This window comes from Cylas formicarius, unplaced genomic scaffold (assembly GCF_029955315.1).
Source record: "Cylas formicarius isolate icCylForm1 unplaced genomic scaffold, icCylForm1.1 PGA_scaffold_4__25_contigs__length_36172078, whole genome shotgun sequence".
Lineage (NCBI taxonomy): Eukaryota > Metazoa > Arthropoda > Insecta > Coleoptera > Brentidae > Cylas > Cylas formicarius.
In genome coordinates, this window is record NW_026844334.1 from 15,930,352 (window position 1) to 15,949,455 (window position 19,104).

A 19,104-nucleotide genomic window follows, 5' to 3' on the forward strand; every position below is an offset into this window, starting at 1 on the left:
CCTTCGTAATTTACTGGTCGACCTTGTCAAACTAACTTTAAACAATCTGTATCCTATATGTGATATATTTTATTGGGTATCTTTATGTTTATCAGATAAATCTCAACAAATCAAGCATCTGTAATCAGCAGTATATATAAATTATTCGCCTACGTGTTAATCTTTTTTTTTTAAATGGCACTTTTGTCATCTTTGTTTGTCGCTGTGGCAGTGAATGTGGCTGTGATATATGCCGAAAGTTTCGAGCTCTCTGTGATCCATGTCAACGATTTCCACGCCAGGTAAGTAAAACTAAATAAAATTCATGTAACCTGCAAATGTTAACCAGAGGAAGATGCGATGTGACGAATTTTTATGGTCTTTATTTCTACACTTTCACAACGTTTCCCACATTTTATCGCTACCCGTTATCAAGTGTTAGCTAAATAAATCTAATTCTAAAATTACTGAATTCATACGAATGCAGTAATTTTACAATTATTATTTGTATACCCCGTGTGCCCATAAGGGCAACTAGGTAAGAGAAAAACGGACGGTCCTAGAATTTTGAAAAAAAATGTATTAACTAAATCGGTCAAGAGTAAATACTTTCTACTTTTTTACAAATCATTTTTGATTTTCTGAAATTGTCCGCCAGGGGGCCTAATTGATTGATTGATAGCCAATTTCTCTTTCCGTTGCCCTTACAGGGACGCCCCGTGTAAGTACGTAACTATTACATTGTTTCTAACGAACGCACCAATGTAAACTGGTGGAAACTTCGAAACGGTTAGAAACGATTCTGGCCAACCAACATTAAAAGAGATACTTGGCAAGGCATCTCGGTATGAAGACGACTCATTTTATATGCCATCGAAATATTTTTTATCGCTGCAGTTTTTAGTGTCCAACAATTTCTTCTGGTTCTTGTGGTTAATTTTAATTTTGGACCATTTGTCTTTTTTTTTTAATTTTTCAAAATATTTCTTTGCTTCCTATATCTCGTTACACACAGGCTTCAGTGGCTGTTTTCTTACTAAAGTGATACTCTAAATACTGTTTTGCAAAATCTGGATTCGATTCTTACTTTTAAGTTGTCAGTGTTTGCTCATTTGCATGATGTACCCTAACATTCCTTTTAAGAATTAGATTGTTGTAACAAAAACTAGTTTACACTTGATAACTAGTAGTGCTTCCACAACTGACCGAAACATGATATAAGAAATCCTGAGATTTCTACTAAATCATTACTCGCCACACTCAAACAAAATGACGCATACTTGCAAAGCGACCATCATTTCAGGTATGACGAAGTCAGTCTTGCGGCTGGAGACTGTAAAACTCGCGGCGAATGCATAGGGGGCTATTCCAGGATATATGCTCAGATAAGGGAGTTGCTACAGGAAAATCCCAACTCGGTGCTACTAAATGGAGGAGACAATTTCCAGGGCACGTTATACTACACCCTTGGAAAATGGAACATTACGCAAGAGTTTCTCAACTTACTGCCTTGGGACGCCATAGTACTTTTTTTTAATATTGTTTCGCATGGTTAGTGAGCTTATTGTTTCAGGTGCTAGGGAACCATGAATTCGACGACAAAATTGCTGGGGTGGTTCCTTTCATTGAGGCGCTAAAGGCGCCGGTAGTGGTTTCTAATATCGACGATAGTTTGGAACCGACTATTCAAGGGCTGTATACCAAAAGTACCGTTATTGAGAGAAATGGGAAAAAAATCGGGATCATCGGAGTGATCTACTCTCAAACAAACGTGAGTACGAGCACAAGTAATATTACTGTTATGAATAATGAAAAATAAATTTCAAAATACGTTAAGCAAGCAATATGGCAAACAAATTTGTAATTGAATGCACTCTTTTTTTATTGATAAAAAAGAAAAAAATATATTCGTATTAATTTGACTAAATAAAAAGACATATAATTTTATTAAAAAATATTAATTGTAGATGAAGTTATAACAAACGTAGTGCAAAACATGGTATACTAAACAGATTAAATATAAAGGAAAAAACAAAACAATTAGATAATAATTTTTTTTATTGATAAAAAAGAAAAAAATATATTCGTATTAATTTGACTAAATAAAAAGACATATAATTTTATTAAAAAATATTAATTGTAGATGAAGGTATAACAAACGTAGTGCAAAACATGGTATACTAAACAGATCAAATATAAAGGAAAAAACAAAACAATTAGATAATAATTCTTCAAAGAAACTTCCGCAGGCTACTGTAATAGTTTTTATAAAACTTCTGGATTCCTCCTGCGTCGGTTTTGGTTAACTCGTGGCTTCTGACTGTTGGCTTCTTCAGAGCTTGACTGAAACTGGATCGCATTTTACTCTGTACCTGCTTATTGTTATTGCTGACAGCTAAAAACCTGAGTCGTGGTTTAGATTGTTAGGTTGCTTATAGATTGCTATAGACTCTCGAATTTTTCGTTGGTAGAAGAATTGATTACATGCAAGAATTTTAATTTTATCGAATAAAATTTTATGTCCGGTTTTGTGATTTATTCGGCAACTGCTGATGAGTTTATTTGTCCAAGTATTAAGGCACTTTCATGTTCTTTGAGTCGATTTTACGTCCGGTCTCTCCAATGTATTCTTTGTCGCATATGCATGGAATGTTGTAAAATCCTGGCATCTTAAATGAAATTTTGTTCTTGCCCGATCGAAGATGATGAGAGATTTTGGGGCAAGTGGTAAATCTGGTTTTGACGTTATATTTCTTTAGAACTTTTGATATATGGTCAGGGATGTTTTGAATGTAAGGAAGGACAACAGTGGCAAGTGTGGCATTTATTTCGGCTTCATTACTATTGGAAGGTTATGGTGAAGTGTATTTTCAGATGGAACGCTCGATGATTGGATGATTGGCGAAACGTTAGCAAGTTCGAATCAACAAAAACCGACGCAGGAGGAATTCAGAAGTTTTATAAAGAATAATTAGTTAATAGTTAGTGATAGGCTGCAAAGTATTTATACAAATATTTTCAGCTCGGAGTCAGTTACCATGAGTTTAACCTTATGTTAGCCAAACTTTTTGCGACATTGTCAGTTTTAGGTCAGCTTGTGGGTGCTTTACGTTCGTGCGAAGTGCGAAGAAAAATGCTAGAAAAAAATAGTGGATACATCTCCAATGAGGATATACATAAGATTTCGGCTAAAACTCTGCATTAAATTCAATATTAGAAAATGAATGATTTGACGCCATTCCATTAAAAAAATGAAGTCTCGATGTAACCCTGTGTGTTGATGTTTAACATCTAAGAGCCCTAAGAGCAATACTTTCAGCTATACAGTTAATATCGTTAAGACATTACACATACTCTAAACATTAAAAATATTTGTCTTTTTATTTTAATGTTTTTTGAAGATAATTGCCAGCTCAGAAAACCTAAAGTTTTATCCGGAATCACCGAGCGTCAATGAGGAAGCCGAGCGACTAGTAAGGGAAGAAGGAGTCTTTACCAATATCGTATTGTCGCATTCCGGTTACGACATCGAACAAGCCATCGCCGCCAACGCCAGCGAAAAAATAGGGTTGATCGTCGGTGCTCACTCTCATACATTTCTATGGACCGGCGGTAATCAAATATAAAGAACCAAGAACAACCTTTGGGTTTTCATAATTAATACTTGTTTGATTCAGCTGACCCACCTGGTCCGGACACTCCGGAAGGTCCTTATCCTACCGTGGTGAAAAGCAAAAACAACAAAACGGTGCTCGTAGTGCAGGCGTCTGCCTACAGCAAATATTTAGGGAACATCAGCGTTGTTTATAACGACGATGGAGAGATTGTAGACTGGAGTGGAGCACCAATCTATCTAAACACGGACAAACCAACTGGCAAGTAAAAAAATGCTCTTGATTCGAATTGAAAATAGTGACCATATTATATGGCGTCACGTCTGAATGTAGTAACTCGTTCTTTGTGGTGTATTTACTCTAAGAACTCAAATCTACCTTTAGTCATTTTTATTTTTATGAGTATTTTTTATTTTAAGAAGAATATACAGCTGAGATTCCAACACCACACCCGTGGAAATAAGTAAAAATGTGATATACTAAAAAATACCTCGTAGTCCCTGTGTTATTTTTTTCATTTTGCTACCCTGTACCCCAAAGTTCACATTCATTGATTAATTTAATTTAATATTGTGCATTTTTTCACCAAGATGACTCGATCGACAAGCAATTGGAACCGTGGAAGAGTATAGTGGAAGCGGAAGGCTCCAGGGTACTTGGCTCTTCCATAGTGCTGCTACAGAAAACGGGCTGCTATTATAAAGAATGCACTTTGGGTAACTTTCTTGCGGACGCTTTAGTATTCCAGGCGAGTACCGAATACAAAAACAAAAAATACAAAATTTTTGAATCTAATTTTCCGATTTTAGTATACCGATAGGGCGGACGCTACATCCTGGACCTATGCGGCCATTGCCCTAGTCAACGCAGGAGGAATTCGCACGGACATTCCAGTTGGCAGTAAGTACCAAATTACGTATTAGTGTATACGGCATTCCAGTACATTATTTTAAGATATCACGTACAACGACATATCAATTGCCCAACCTTTCGCCAATACTGTAGACGTGGGTGAGTTGGAAGGGCGCTACCTTAAGGAATTGATGGAGCAGTGCACGGAAGCTTACTCGAACCAAAGGTCGTACTCTGATATAAGTTTGATACAAGTTTCCGGTAAACCGCGCCGACTTGAAATAAAGTGAAGTTTCTTTGATAAAATTTTTAGGTATCCACGTAGTATTTAATCTCACGAGACCAAAAGGAGATAGAGTCCAATCCATTAAAGTCCGTTGTCAGCAGTGTCTCACTCCGGTCTACGAAGATCTCGTCCTGGATAAAAGTTATCGCATCGTGGCCCAGTCTTTCCTTAGAAGCGGAGGGGACGGCTTTAGCGCCCTTTCAGATAATTTAAAAAATACAGAAATCGGCCCGGTCGACATTGACGTATATGAGAATTACTTACGGCACCGGTCGCCGGTATTTCAAGAAGAGGAGGAACGCATTATTGTGCTGAGCGACAGCGAAATTCGATACAAAATGGTTGATTAATTATGGTTATTTTTTTTCTTTAAAATTTAATAAACGTTAAATCACTTTATATGTTTTTATTTAAAATTTGCATGTATAATAGACGACAATTTTACAACAAGACATGTGTCACGACTGCGTAGAAAAAAGCCTAGCAAATGAGAAAAAATAAGGGAAATAAGAGTGATGAATAACTTTAATAAATAACAGTTGCTTAAATTTGCCCACCTGGCATCATGAATTCTTATTGATATAATTATTTTTTCCTCCTAAAAAATCCAGTAACACGACAAGCAACACACCTAAATACCCTTATTTTTACTATGTGTCCCTAAAACCTGGCTTCAGTCATTAAATTCTGTCATGTGAAATCGAAAAAATCTTGTATACAATAGTGTCATTAAATGCACATTAGCGCTCCTCTGCTAACGCGAAAAATTCTGTATACAATAATGTCATTATATGCACATTACCTCATCTCTGCTAACGAGAAAAATTCTGGGTAATTTTGCGTGATATTTGATCCAACGTAAATATTTAATTCCAATTTTCTTTTCTTATGAGTCCTATGTTCGTAGTTGTGCTTAATTATTTCAAAGCTTTTTTATGATTAAACTCAAAAAAGACACAAATTGCATATCTTAAAATATAAATTATATTACAAATACTGTACATTTATAAAGAACATCCTAAAATATACATGGCCCCTAATAGTGGCAAAAGGCAATCTAATTAATATGGCGCCTCTTCTTTAGCAAGCATATTTTACCAATGTTTTGGAAAGGCATGTCTATACACAACGTAAGAAGCGTAGAAAGACCTAATATTACTCCAGTTTCCAGAGGCGGAAGCTATAAAAAAGAGCGCTTGAAAAAATTCACGACTACATATGATTATATGTTGGCTTACCATCATGTAACTTTTATATTCATCAACGTGTCTCCTGATTCCCACATTGTAGAAAAATACAGGAAACTGAACTAAGTATACAGCATACGCAATACGAGTAAATACTTCGAAATATTTCCAATTCAAAATATAAGCGAACCAACCTAAAACAGAACGATGAGTGCTTCTAATATGATGTAAAGTGGAAAACCACCTTAAACTACTTACTGCCAAATCCCCGTTCGGTGCTATAAATTACCCAGGCCACCCCCGCCCCCCACGTTATAGGTGAAATGGCACCATACAAAGCTGCCTGCAATTTGTTGTATTCGTAGGTCCGGACTGACATATTTATTGGTCCGAACCAGGTGCCAAAACTCACAAGATAAAGAAGTGTCCATATTATAGCAGTTTGGCCCTGTAAATATTTTGGTTCGATTTGTAACGGAATTGTTCATTACTTTAACAAAAATCTACAGGGTGTCCAAGCTTCGTTACGAATTTTTAGATTTTTAATTCATAAAGAGGCACATGAGATACATTCGACTTCTCCAGATGAAAACTTTTAAAGATAATCTCGACAAAAAATGATGTCATAAAAATATTGTTTGAGGAATCTTTCAATACTTAAATAATTTAAATAGGAATATATAAACCTGAATCTGTGAGATATCCAAGAAAACATTAGAAACACCCTGTGTAACACCCAAATACAAACCTTAGTAATTGAAGGCCGTTTGCGAGTATAACGAAGCGCATACGCTAGAGTAACACCCATTAAGTAAATAGTAGCTCTGTGAGTGGGCAAAATATACGAATAGTTTGCTGTGTCGAACATTCTTGAAATTCTAACGAAAACAGTTTTTGTTACGTTTCTTTTTAAGTTGAAAAACTTACGGGATTCCAAAATGAACGAAATGGCTGAGGTTGTATTTCATCGTTGCCCAAAATCTGAGAGCTGTAGATAGGGCCGCAAAGGTGGCGATGATCCAAAATCCGGTCCTTTTATATCTCCAAATCAAATATACGAAAAGGGGTGTCGCAAGAAATAACTGCATATCTATTCCAACCTGATGAGTGTGAGTTAAACACTAAAACATCAATTTACTAACTTGTAAATTAGTTCAGAGTTACTCGTTTTTAAATAATTACCATGTTTTCGAAACCAAAGTAATTATGAATTAGAAACATATTTCTCCACATGTATTTCTTGCACAAAATTGAATGGTGATCTACAACCAGTGGCCACAATGGACCAGACCCCAAGTAAGGAAGCAAATAAGTACAAAACAATATCACAGAAATTAAACTGGGTAATATTCTGAAACAGAAGAAATTAAAAAATAAAAGCGCTATAGATTTTCAGAAAACTGTCCCGCCAATGACGTCAGAACTTGGACCACCAAGTAGCCATTTCCTATAATTACAGTCAATGTCAACTGTCGTTGAATGTTTCGTTTTGACTAACCAAGATTGATATATGGGAAGGTTAGTTTTGACGTATATTTAATAAATATTTTCTTTTTTAATGTAAGATGCCCCCGACAATACAGAGCGGCATAAGCCCCTCTGTGGAGAAACGACCTGTAAAACCGATAGAAAAAAGGTCTGTCTCCTCATAGTAATTTGTTTTTTTTTGTTTAATTTTCTTTGCATTTGCAGATCCGATTTAATATGCAAGGTAAAATACTGCAACACGTTGCCCGATATTCCGTTCGATTTGAAGTTTATATCGTATCCATTTGAATCTTCAAGATTTATACAGTACAATCCGACATCTCTGGAAAGAAACTACAGGTATGAAGTTCTGACTGAACATGATTTGGGGGTGAGCATTAATTTGATTGATAAAGATACTTATACTGTTAAACCTGGGGCACAACTAGACCCAGCTGATGAGAAATTGCTGGAGGAAGACATTCTCACGCCTCAAGATTCTAAAAGATCTCGTCACCATGCAAAATCTGTATCATGGCTGAGAAGAACTGAGTACATATCCACTGAACAGACGCGGTTTCAGCCACAGACAATGGATAAAGTTGAGGCCAAAGTTGGATTTAGCATTAAAAAAGCACTCAACAATGAAACATTGTATATGGATCGAGACTCACAAATCAAAGCAATTGAAAAAACCTTTTTGGATTCCAAAGCCCCAATTGAAAAGCATTATAGTAAACCAAATGTTGTTCCTGTAGAAATTCTTCCAGTATTTCCTGATTTTAATTTGTGGAAGTATCCTTGTGCACAGGTTATCTTCGACTCAGATCCTGCCCCTGTAGGTAAACAGGTTCCTGCTCAGATAGAAGAAATGTCACAAGCCATGATAAGGGGTGTCATGGATGAAAGTGGTGAACAGTTTGTAGCATATTTCCTGCCCACTGAAGAAACATTAGGAAAACGCAGAGAAGACTTTGCCAATAACATCCCTTATCAAGATGATGAAGAATATGAATACAAGATGGCACGAGAATACAACTGGAATGTCAAGAGCAAAGCAAGCAAAGGATATGAGGAAAACTACTTTTTTGTTGTTAGAAGTGATGGTATTTTTTATAATGAGCTTGAGACCCGAGTGCGTCTTAGTAAAAGGAGGCAAAAAGTGGGCCAAGCACCTAGCAACACAAGATTAGTTGTAAAACACAGACCAATGAATGCCAATGAGTTTCGAATGCAAAGATATAGGGAGAAACAGCTTGAACCACCAGGTGACGATGATGAAGAACTGGAACTGGAAGAGATTGAAGAGGAAAATGAACAGGGCAATGAAAGTCAAGGGGAATCAGAACAAGAGAAAAATGAAAAAGCTAAAGATAGTGGTAATGAAAGCAATGAAGAGGGAAGACAGTCTCGGGCGTCGTCCAGATCATCTAAAGATTCAAGAAAATCCCGTTCCAGATCTAAGTCTACATCAAGGTCCCGTTCCCGATCCAAGTCAAAGTCAAAGTCAAGATCTCGATCTGCCAGTGCATCCAGATCGGGTTCGCGATCAAGATCACAATCAAAATCCCCCTCACGGTCACGGTCACCTTCCAAATCTCCTTCAAGATCTCATTCTAGGTCAAAGTCAAAAAGCAAATCACCATCAAGATCCAAAAGTAAGTCACGATCTAGATCAAAGTCTGGTTCAAGATCCAGGTCAGTATCAAGGTCACGATCTAGATCTAAGTCAGAATCAAGATCACGCAGCAGATCAAGATCTGGGTCTGGATCAAGATCTGCGTCGCCTTCTGGATCTGCCAGTGAATAAATTACCTTGCAATAGAATTGCCTGTGTGAAAAATATATTTTATTGAATATTAACCTGGATTAACGTTTTTTTTTGTTTCTAGGTACTAAAATATTATTTAAATAGTTATAGAAAACAAACTTTTTCTTTATGACTGAAATTTAAACCTTAGATTTTTTCACCACTATTACTATCATGTACTACTCACCTAAACAATCTATTGAAAATTTTCTCTTTAAAATGCATAAAATAATTTCCTTTGTCTAACTCTTTGAATAACACACTCGCATTTAAAAGGCCACTTATTAGCAAGAAGACATCGGTGAAGATTATTGCATTACGTCCTATAACTGACCATTCCATTGAATGTGTCTACAAAAAGTTGATTCAAGTTTTAAAAGTTAACTTAAATCAATAAAATCAAAGAACTACTAGAGACAATGAACTCGATCTATGGAACTGGAAGGGTTCTGGTATTGCAGCCAATGACGATTTTATGAGATAAATTTTATTTAGAATGAGACGGTACTAATGTGGATTGTTTTTTAGTATTCTGTGAATGTTTTCATTGTCATTCATGTTAATACTGTACTGTGTGTTATATCTTTACAAGGATTATTTAGAAATATGTAAGTACATGCCTAATGATTTTTGGCCAAATTTTTTTTTAAACGTTAGAAAGACAAAATATTTTGGATTTTTAAGTAAATCAATTTTAATTTATATAAATATTTGGAGAAAACATTGTTTTCAATAATAATATATCGATAGATAACTCAATTGGACAACGAGAACACCCACTCTTATGTCTTACAGACAACAATCCCCATTTATTTATAATATAAAAATTGCCTCACTTATTTTTATCAAGCCGTTACCACTCAGTTTAGATTGAGTTCACTAGAATAAGGTACGCCAATTTACTTCAGTCATCCACGTTCTATTTATGTAAGGGTTGTACAGTAAAGCCATGGTTTTATGCGCCATTAATAAAGCCAGAGCAGCCAAAAACCTAGCACCGTGCACCGACTTGTATTCATTTTGGATGCTTTCACTGATTCTTATTAATTGGCTGTAATTTTTTTTGAAAGAAAAGCTCATTATCATTTGGACAATTTTGCTATCTGCTAAGAAAAATGTTTATAAAATATATTTATTGGACATCCGACTTTTGATCTACTCACCATATTTCTTTCCTAGCTTCTCGTAGTACAAAGTTGAAATGATAATGCAAATGACAATTATGGAAAAGTATATTCTGGCTACGTAATCGCCGAGAGACAATATAAGAGGTTTCTTTATTGACATCTGACACAGGAAAGGTCTCGCTCTAGCCTTCACGCCCAATGTTTTCCTTAGAGAATCACTCAAATCTCTGCCGTTGCACCCTTTTGGTATACAAAATCCCCACCTTACTATGTTAAAGCCAGGTACTCGGTGCCCGGGCTAGTAAGAAAAAAGTTACATATGCACAAAACAAAATGTTTGCTCTTACATCGTCGAAGGTCTCTTTTATACTAAAATGGGAGTGGACCAAGTGTCTATATTCGGAAAGATTTGATTTTTTCCAAAGCGCGCTCAAATCGAGCTCAATTAAACAATATTGAGCCTCTTCGACTTCTAAGCATTCGTCGAAATCGCCATACTGATTTACATTACCCCTTAGCAATCCCGAGGGCAATTTAGCAGTTGCATCAAACACTGGTTTAACGAAAATATTTTTATTCCCTACGTAGAAAAAAATAAGTTCGCCTTTTATACTCACTCTTTAAAGCCTTGAGATCGCCTTCGATCAATTTTGCCAGGTATTTTTTGTAACCCGTCGCGCATCGCGAGGAAACCGCTCTGGATGTTTCTAACACTTGCACAGGAAAACTGTGCCACATATGAAAAATATCGGAAATATTCATTTTCGCCGGAATAGTATAAACCGGCTGAGCAATCGTCAATGTTTCGTTAAATTTCGTAAAATATCCTGCAATTCAGTCAATTTTAAAAACAAAAATTTTTATTCCTACATATAATAGGTACACGAATTAACATTTTAAGCATAAATCTTTCGATATTTACACAAAGTTTACTAACACATATAAAATGGTTTCTATACTTACTACTACTACATGTTTCGTTAATATTATTGTAATTTTGTGTATTAGAAAAATTAAATCTGCATTCGCAGGCGCAAACAAATGCCACCACCAAACACAAACCGATTCGCATTTTCGATGGTATTATTAAACTAATCTAACACCGCTTATAGTTTGCGTATATAACGCTTACAAATTCCGTTTCGAAATCCATAATTATTATGCACCTAAATATACAAATGGTTATACCAGGTCCAAACGACATTGACATAGTTCAAATAATAACGCAAAATTAATAATGCGCCCCAGTAACCTGATGCATTCACTTATTTTTTCTTTTTTTAGTACTACTGGTTAAATTTGCATTTCATTTTTTCCAATAGAGGAAACATGTACAGCGATTAAAAGACGTAAACAATGTAATTATAAAAACAAATATACAGAAAGGATTTTAAATCGATCCATCCAATGCATAAAAATATATCATTAATTGATTTTATCTACAACCATTTAATAATAGACGCATAATACTTCTGACAGTGAGAGTATTATGCTACGCATAATACAACAAGTGTAATTATATCATAAAAAAACAAGTGTAATTATATCATAAAACAACAAGTGTAATAAAATATTCTGGAATTCTTAATAATCCGGGCTTCAATTAATCGGCGCAGAATTCACACATTTCATTTATTATTTTTATGAAAATTTACTATAAAGTTACCCATATTAAAGTCATACACACGTTACCAATTCAATTCTATTATTCAAAAACAGTTCAAAAAATACAAACCAATATGACAATAATTAAAAAGAATTAGTAGGCCGTGCAGGCTAAATCTGACAGCGCGCAGCGGGTATCCATAGCGACAGCTTACCCGACGCGACGCTCATCGTGAATACAAACATTTTCTTTCATGAAATAATAATTGTAAAGTAAATAATATTCATATAGAGAAGCTTTAAAATTTCGCCTTGCAATTAAAACATAAGATTTAATAAAAATGGATTCTGAAAACGAAGTACTAACACCCCCGGAAATTCGAGCGGCAGCGGAAGCTGCGTCTCTGGATTTACTTCCCAAGAAATCAAGAAACAATTATGAAATTGCCTACAACAATTTCATGGATTGGCGATCAAGAAACAAGGCCACCTCCTTCTCTGAAGATACATTATTAGTGTATTTCAAAGAATTGGCTAAAAAGTATAAGTCGTCCTCCTTGTGGACGTTTTATTCCATGCTGAAAAGCACACTTTATATTAAACACAATGTCAAGATCGACCACTACGCGAAGCTACATGCTTTATTAAAAAGACAATCAGAAGGCTATCAACCCAAAAAATCTAAGGCATTTACCGGACAGGAAATAAATAAATTTATTTATGAAGCTCCTGATACAAAATATTTGGCTACAAAGGTAAGGAATGATAAGACGTTACATACCTACGGTATTTACCAAGAGGTGTTAATTTTTTAGGTTGCATTAATTATGGGAGTGATGGGTGCATGCCGCTCAAATGAACTACATGCAATGAAAATACAACACGTTACATTTTATGAAGGTTGCACTAGAGTAATAGTTCCCGTTACGAAGACCAAGATCCCTAGGAATTTTACTATTACTGAGAAGTTCCATGATATTGTTAAAAAATATGCAAATCTGAGACTGCCAAATGCATCAGATTCTTTTTTTATGAATTTTCAAAATGGAAAATGCACAAAACAAGTTATCGGCATTAACAAGTTTGCCAAAATGGGCAGAGAAATTGCAAGTTTCTTACAAATCAAAAACCCAGAAAGATATACCGGGCACTGTCTACGACGATCTTCAGCCACATTGTATGTCGACGCAGGGGCAAGTATGACAGCTCTGAAGCGCCACGGAGGCTGGAAGTCGGCTTCTGTAGCTGAAGGCTATATTGCAGACTCGCAGAAGAACAAGACCGATGCAGCTACTAAAATATTAAGTCAAATCAACCCTAATTGTAATATTAATAACAGTACTTTTGTTTCTACCCCCTCACAATATCCAGGTATGTCTACTATTACGAGCGAATCTTCTCATAACACTTTTTCGATTAGTAAAGACACCACGGACATTAGTATTGGTACTACACCAACTACGATGAATTTCAATAACTGCCCTAATATAACAATCAATTTTATGAAATAGACAGAGTAATACATAATGATCCTATTAAGCGTCAATTTAAAAATAATTGTGTGCTGAAGTGTAAATGTTAATTAAATATTATTAAACTTATTAAATGTTCAATCCAGGACTTTCATTGAATTTATTCCTTATTACATCACAACTCATAACACATAAACATATAACATAAACAGCATACATAAACAGTAACCAGTGTTGATATTGAGTGAATGGTAGAATCTAAAAATGTATGATATTATGTTCCATTTCATATAAAGCAAGTTAACATCCACTTCCGGCCTAACCGGAAGTGCCACCATCTTGAGAATATTCTAGCTGAATTGCTCTGCCATCAGCATTAGCTTCCTACCGAATTTTCAGGTTTCTCCCATGTATAGTTTTTTTTCACAATAAAATGACACATTTCAATTCCGGTGAGGTACCCTATATAAGTGGATGGTTGTAGATAAAGTATAGTATTTGACTCGAGTATTATGGACCATAATAAACTCAGATGATTATAACACTCGCCGCAAGCGGCTCGTTTTATAAATCATCCTCGTTTATTATGGCCTTCATAATACGCTCGTTAAATAATATACTATTATTAGATATGAAGATACTGCAAGTTAACTTTTTTTTTCAAAACGATGAAAGCTCAATGGTACTTTATGAAAACAGCTGCCATGAAAGTTCATAGATTTTTCCCTAAAATTTGCATTTATATTTTCCATTATTTTTTAATTGGTTACAACAATTTTAAAAGGTTAACTTTTTACGTTAAAAACCGAAGACTTTTTAACGAATGCGGTTAAATTTCCTATAGTTATAAGCAAGGACATTGTTTTTGAATTGCTATTAATTTATAATGAACGTCTTACACTAAACAACAAATTCAAAAGTTTAATAGTAAATTATGCAACAAGTGCGGTAAACGGCATTTGACTTACGAGTTTATTTGACACGACCGGAGCGCAGCGGAGCGCATTTTTAATAAACAAATTAAAAAGTTTTCCGAACATGTTGCATAGTATACTTTTTCTACAACCGTTGGTTTTTGAGTACATTTTCGCAAAACAACACTATTACATTCACTGACATGACCGTCAGAATTGACAGACGTCAAAATTTAAAGCGTGAGAAATACCTCCGAAAACATCCGATTGTCCCCAAACCCGTACGGTAAAATCCCGGAAATGTCCGGAGTGGCTCGAAACCGTGGGAAACGAAACTGACGTGGTAAAGTCACACTTCCTGCACGTTAGATCGGTGTGTAATTAGGTATTTTACAGACGGGAGTAGATAAAAAAGTTTACCTAACGTGTTACATACTATACTTTTTCTACGACCATTAGTTTTTGGGTACATTTTCGCAAAACCACACGAATTCATTCACTGACATGGCCGTCAGAATTGACAAACGTCACAATTCAAGGAGTGGGAAATACCTCCGAAAACATCCGATTGCCTCCAAACCCGTGCGGTAAAATCCCGGAAATATCCGAAGTGGCTCATCCGTTGGAAACCAAACCGAAGTGGTAAAGTAGCGCTTCCCGCACGTTGGATCGGTGTGTAATCAGTCATTTTACAGATCGGAGTAGAAAAAAATATATATACGCATGAATGCAAATAAGTAAATAAGTTTTTAAAGTGTTGTGTTGCAACCATATTTATTTGTCTATCGTCTGTGATATATAGAACATAGACAGGAGCAAAGTTTTTTGTAAATGTTCTGTGGTTTGTACTTTGTAATGTTTGTAGCTAAATATTTTGACTTTATCAAATAATTTTTATTGAGGTAATATTGAACATGTCCATTGTTAGTGAAAACTCGACAATTGAACCCAAGCTGGAGAAAAATGCCGAAGAAACGAAAAGAAAGAAGAATGCTGAGGAACATAAATTAGAGACAGCTATTAAGGAACCTAAAATAGAGAAAGATGCTCAGAAACCTAAAATACAAGAAGATGTTGAGGAATCAAAAAAATCATCAATGCAAATTTTATCTGAACTTTTTAGTACCTTCGACGCTGAGCCTCCAGTAATTGTTAAAAAGGAAAAAAAAATTAAAGGCGAGACTCACAAGAAAATTAAGAAGAGCAAAAGGAAACACAAACACAAAGATAAAGACAAGAAACACAAAAAGAATAAAAAGAGGAAACGTTCAAATAGTTTGTCATCAAATGAAACTGAAATTGATTTGGCTGAGATACTGATAAAACAAGAAAAAAATGTAGCGGAGAAGAAAATTAAAATTGAGGGAACTTCATTGACTGCTGAAATCAAAGAAATCAAGCAGGCAATTGTACAAAAAGAGGGACAACACCATAGAAGTAAAAATAAGGGAGCAACTCCAACAAAACCTTATAAAAAGGATGAGAGGGAATTAATTGACAAGAAGCACAAAAAAAGCAAACATAAAGAAAAGAAATCAGACAAGAAGAGGCGAAGTATTAGTAGACATCGTAGCAGGAGCAGAGAAAAAAAATCTCAAGATTTACGTAATAAAATTAAATATAGCAAATCTCCGGAATCAAGTAGTAAACATGTTTCTAAAGAACAGGTGCGCGACTGTGGTCAGAGGAGTCGCGAAAGAAATAGAGAAACATCAAGAGAACATAGAACATATAGAAATAATTCAAATGATAACTTTTATAAGAGCAGATTCAGGGATGATTCAAATTATAGGAGTAGATACAAAGATAGTGAACAATTAACAAGGGATAAATATAGAAGAAACAGAGATAAAAGTCGGTCCAGAGAAAGACATAGGGAGAGTGATTCTTCTTATATAGACAAAAAAAAGCTATTGGAAATTGCTCGTAGGAATGCTATTCTAATGATGAAATCAGGCAATCTCCCTGGAGCACTAGCATTGGGTCCACAAGCTCAGGAAAAAGTCATAGCAGCTATTAAATCTGGTGGCAAGACTATAGAAGAATTGACAGACTTTTGTAAGTCATTGTCTAAAAAAGAAGAGTTAGGTGAACTGTCTAGTTTGTCAGGGAATGGCAGTGACACTGATGAGCTATTCCATCATCCATTTCAGATTAAAGATAGGCCAACTTCCATTACAATTAATATCAAGGTTAATACTGCAATAATTTTTCGTATTTTTCAAGTTAACCATGATTTGTTTAGAATTCAGTACCATTACCCACAAAAACTACCCAAGAACGAACCACTGAACTGAGGATGCAGTTTCCAGTAAGCAGTGGACAACAGCATCGGGTTAATGAGGAATGGATACCAGTCGCGCCATCTTCCATTCAAAAGTCTGTGGAAAATGTTAAACCCAAAGTGGTGCTTCCCACAGAACCTATTGCAAGCAGAAAAGGCGCAGAGGCGCCAGTTGCCACTGTTAAGCCTCTCCCACCTCTTTCTTCGCCAACTATAGTACCAATTGTGGAAATACCCGCACCTCCAGTACCAGAGGCCACCCCTATACAAATAACAGAAGTAAATGTTAAATTTTTGATATACGGTGTAGAAAATATATTTTTTTATTTGTTTTAGTCATCAGATATCGGGTCTATTGTTTCCCAGAGATTGACAGCTATGAGAAAGTTGCAAGAAAACCCCAATGATGTCCAAGCTCTTTCTCAAATGTACAAATCTACTCAAGAAGTAATTTTTACATGCCTTCTTTTAGCAACAAACACAATTCTTAAGTTTTAGATGAAATCGTGGGCCGAAAGCAAACAGCAATTTGGTCAGTTCACAGGCTCAACTGGAGCACAGATAATGTCCCAAACAGAGCTAGCTTCAGGATACCAAGCCTGGGCCAAGAAGGTGCTTCAATAATTTAATGACTTAGTTTAAATTTCAGAGCCTAGATCCTAAAATTTACTTCAACAAGCACATCTTAATTGTGGTAAAGGAAATATTCAACCACCCCAACATTGTATTTGATGAAGTTATTTGTGTGTAAAGCAAAAATTGTTTACTTTTTCAGGGCTCAGACAAATTTTCAGGAACATTTTTGTACAGTTCTTTTTGAACTTGTGTTCATAAAGAATAGGTCCAAGGTGCAGATCATTTCTGATGCAAGAGATGAAATCTGTGCCTTATAAAAGTTGCTTTATACAGGGTGTCCAAGAAAATGTGGACTATCCATCTGCTTAGATAAAACACAAAAATAATATAACTAGTTAAAAATTTTGTCTTCAGTACTGATTTATATTTACATGTTAAAGAAATTGTAACATTTTACCAAAACTAACTTTTACACATTAATGCATATATATGTTTTAACATCCTTACAGACTACAAGCTTGCCGGAAAATGCTTGTTTGTTTACAGCTTTTAGGGTAGAGGATGTTAAACATATAAGAATTAAAGTGTAAAAAAACTAAATATTTCAAGGGCACGATTTTAGTATTGTGCTGATTTAACAAAAACATGTTTTGTTAATAATTTGTCACCAAATGTAACAATTAAAAATTTGCTCATGTAATGATCTGGATCTCTCCTCTCAATTTGTACTAATCGTGTTGCCACAAGTATTATTGTCTATTGTTTTTAACTTCCTATGTTATTTTGTGTGTTATCTAAATCGAATGAATTGCCTTCATTTTCCCGAATACTCCACATGTACCTACCAAATTGATAAGAACTCTTACAGCAGCTATATTTAAATTAAAACTTTAATTGAAACAATTTCACCTTACCCTAATGCCTTTTTCACAGGCTTGTTTCACTTAATTTTTTTTGCTAACTGATTGGTTGTCTTGGAGATTTGGTAAACTAAATGCTATGCTATCATAAACTAAAAGCTATGCTTTTAGTTTATGATCTGCTACCTGAAAATTTGTTTTAGGCCTGTTTTGTTAGAGTTATCGAATTGATGTTGCCCCATCGGATTTTCTCACTTTTTTGAGCAGATACGGAAGGTTGGTAAGTGTTGAAATCTGAAATATGATAACCAAAACGTATCTATGTTCAGCTCAAGCGTTTGTTGCTTTGTTAAATTAGGACCAGTTGCAAACTGCAGCGCCAGTTTCTGGTGGTATGGGTATGCATCTCCTACAGAAAATGGGTTGGAAACCTGGTGAAGGATTAGGCAAAGAAAAGACTGGTGCTCTGGAACCTCTATTGTTGGAAGTGAAGTTGGACAAGCGAGGTTTAGTTGCCAATGAGGAAGAGAGTAAACAAAGTGTTAAAAAAAAAATCAAAGGACCAACTGTCAAGAATCTACAAGGAAAACATCCTGTCTCATTGCTTGGCGAATATACGTCAAAGAAGAAAATTGGCGCACCTCAGTACATTTTGGAGTTTGAATGTGGTCCTGATCACAAGAAAAATTTCCTGTTTAAAGTAATCGTTTTATACACTAACAAGGTAGAATAGTTTTTTTTTTTTACAGGTTATAGTTAATGGGGTAGAATACAAACCCAATGTAGCCAGCGCCAATAAAAAAGAAGCTAAGGCTGTAGCAGCTACTATAGCCCTACAACAGATAGGACTTTTACCTTAAACTGTACAATAAGAAAAATATAGTTTATAGTTGATCCATGATGATTTTATTTTGTTAAGGCAAAAGTACCCTTGTCTTGCCAGACATTCAAACTTTTCACTGAATTGAATTTTTAAGGCATTTTTTTTGTTTAATGTTGCAGCAAAATCGAAGACAAGAATACAGATAAAGGCATTCTACACCTAAATCAAAAATTGTACATTTGGAGCAT

At 35.3% G+C, this 19,104-nt stretch overlaps 5 protein-coding genes across 11 annotated transcripts; 4 read left to right on the forward strand and 1 right to left on the reverse strand.

Annotated features, from left to right (window-relative positions):
- Positions 1 to 41: 41 nt before the first annotated feature.
- On the forward strand, positions 42 to 5,120 carry LOC132701015 (apyrase-like). The gene is made up of 9 exons (XM_060668631.1): positions 42 to 281; positions 1,283 to 1,502; positions 1,553 to 1,750; positions 3,381 to 3,591; positions 3,657 to 3,854; positions 4,184 to 4,341; positions 4,403 to 4,493; positions 4,548 to 4,706; positions 4,759 to 5,120. Exons 1-9 carry the CDS (start codon positions 175 to 177, stop codon positions 5,079 to 5,081), a joined length of 1,665 nt encoding a protein of 554 aa, XP_060524614.1. The 5' UTR covers positions 42 to 174; the 3' UTR covers positions 5,082 to 5,120.
- A 580-nt stretch (positions 5,121 to 5,700) lies between these two features.
- LOC132700304 (nose resistant to fluoxetine protein 6-like) lies at positions 5,701 to 14,845 on the reverse strand. 4 transcript variants are annotated; one of them, XM_060667501.1, is made up of 13 exons: positions 14,734 to 14,845; positions 14,565 to 14,671; positions 10,940 to 11,149; positions 10,670 to 10,875; positions 10,359 to 10,620; positions 10,099 to 10,301; positions 9,383 to 9,546; positions 7,101 to 7,269; positions 6,846 to 7,039; positions 6,667 to 6,796; positions 6,177 to 6,366; positions 5,970 to 6,112; positions 5,701 to 5,911 (listed from the first exon to the last, which is right to left on the reverse strand). In XM_060667501.1, the coding sequence occupies exons 3-13, from the start codon at positions 11,082 to 11,084 to the stop codon at positions 5,789 to 5,791; spliced, it is 1,929 nt and encodes a 642-aa protein (XP_060523484.1). In that variant the 5' UTR covers positions 11,085 to 11,149; positions 14,565 to 14,671; positions 14,734 to 14,845; the 3' UTR covers positions 5,701 to 5,788. The 4 variants fall into 4 exon arrangements, with proteins under 4 accessions (XP_060523484.1, XP_060523483.1, XP_060523482.1 ...); XM_060667500.1 differs by lacking the exons at positions 14,565 to 14,671; positions 14,734 to 14,845 and adding an exon at positions 11,489 to 11,616; XM_060667499.1 differs by lacking the exons at positions 14,565 to 14,671; positions 14,734 to 14,845 and adding an exon at positions 11,286 to 11,616 and having other exon boundaries at positions 10,099 to 10,298.
- On the forward strand, positions 7,279 to 9,264 carry LOC132700305 (RNA polymerase II-associated factor 1 homolog). The gene is made up of 2 exons (XM_060667503.1): positions 7,279 to 7,554; positions 7,611 to 9,264. The coding sequence occupies exons 1-2, from the start codon at positions 7,484 to 7,486 to the stop codon at positions 9,193 to 9,195; spliced, it is 1,656 nt and encodes a 551-aa protein (XP_060523486.1). The 5' UTR covers positions 7,279 to 7,483; the 3' UTR covers positions 9,196 to 9,264.
- On the forward strand, positions 12,269 to 13,438 carry LOC132700306 (uncharacterized). The gene is made up of 2 exons (XM_060667504.1): positions 12,269 to 12,682; positions 12,743 to 13,438. The coding sequence occupies exons 1-2, from the start codon at positions 12,269 to 12,271 to the stop codon at positions 13,436 to 13,438; spliced, it is 1,110 nt and encodes a 369-aa protein (XP_060523487.1).
- Positions 14,846 to 15,168: 323 nt separating the features above from the next.
- LOC132700303 (protein Son) lies at positions 15,169 to 18,927 on the forward strand. 4 transcript variants are annotated; one of them, XM_060667494.1, is made up of 6 exons: positions 15,169 to 16,505; positions 16,559 to 16,876; positions 16,934 to 17,044; positions 17,096 to 17,209; positions 18,392 to 18,733; positions 18,783 to 18,927. In XM_060667494.1, the coding sequence occupies exons 1-6, from the start codon at positions 15,228 to 15,230 to the stop codon at positions 18,891 to 18,893; spliced, it is 2,274 nt and encodes a 757-aa protein (XP_060523477.1). In that variant the 5' UTR covers positions 15,169 to 15,227; the 3' UTR covers positions 18,894 to 18,927. The 4 variants fall into 4 exon arrangements, with proteins under 4 accessions (XP_060523477.1, XP_060523478.1, XP_060523480.1 ...); XM_060667495.1 differs by having other exon boundaries at positions 16,559 to 16,867; XM_060667497.1 differs by lacking the exon at positions 18,783 to 18,927 and adding an exon at positions 18,237 to 18,313 and having other exon boundaries at positions 18,392 to 18,531.
- Positions 18,928 to 19,104: the final 177 nt, after the last annotated feature.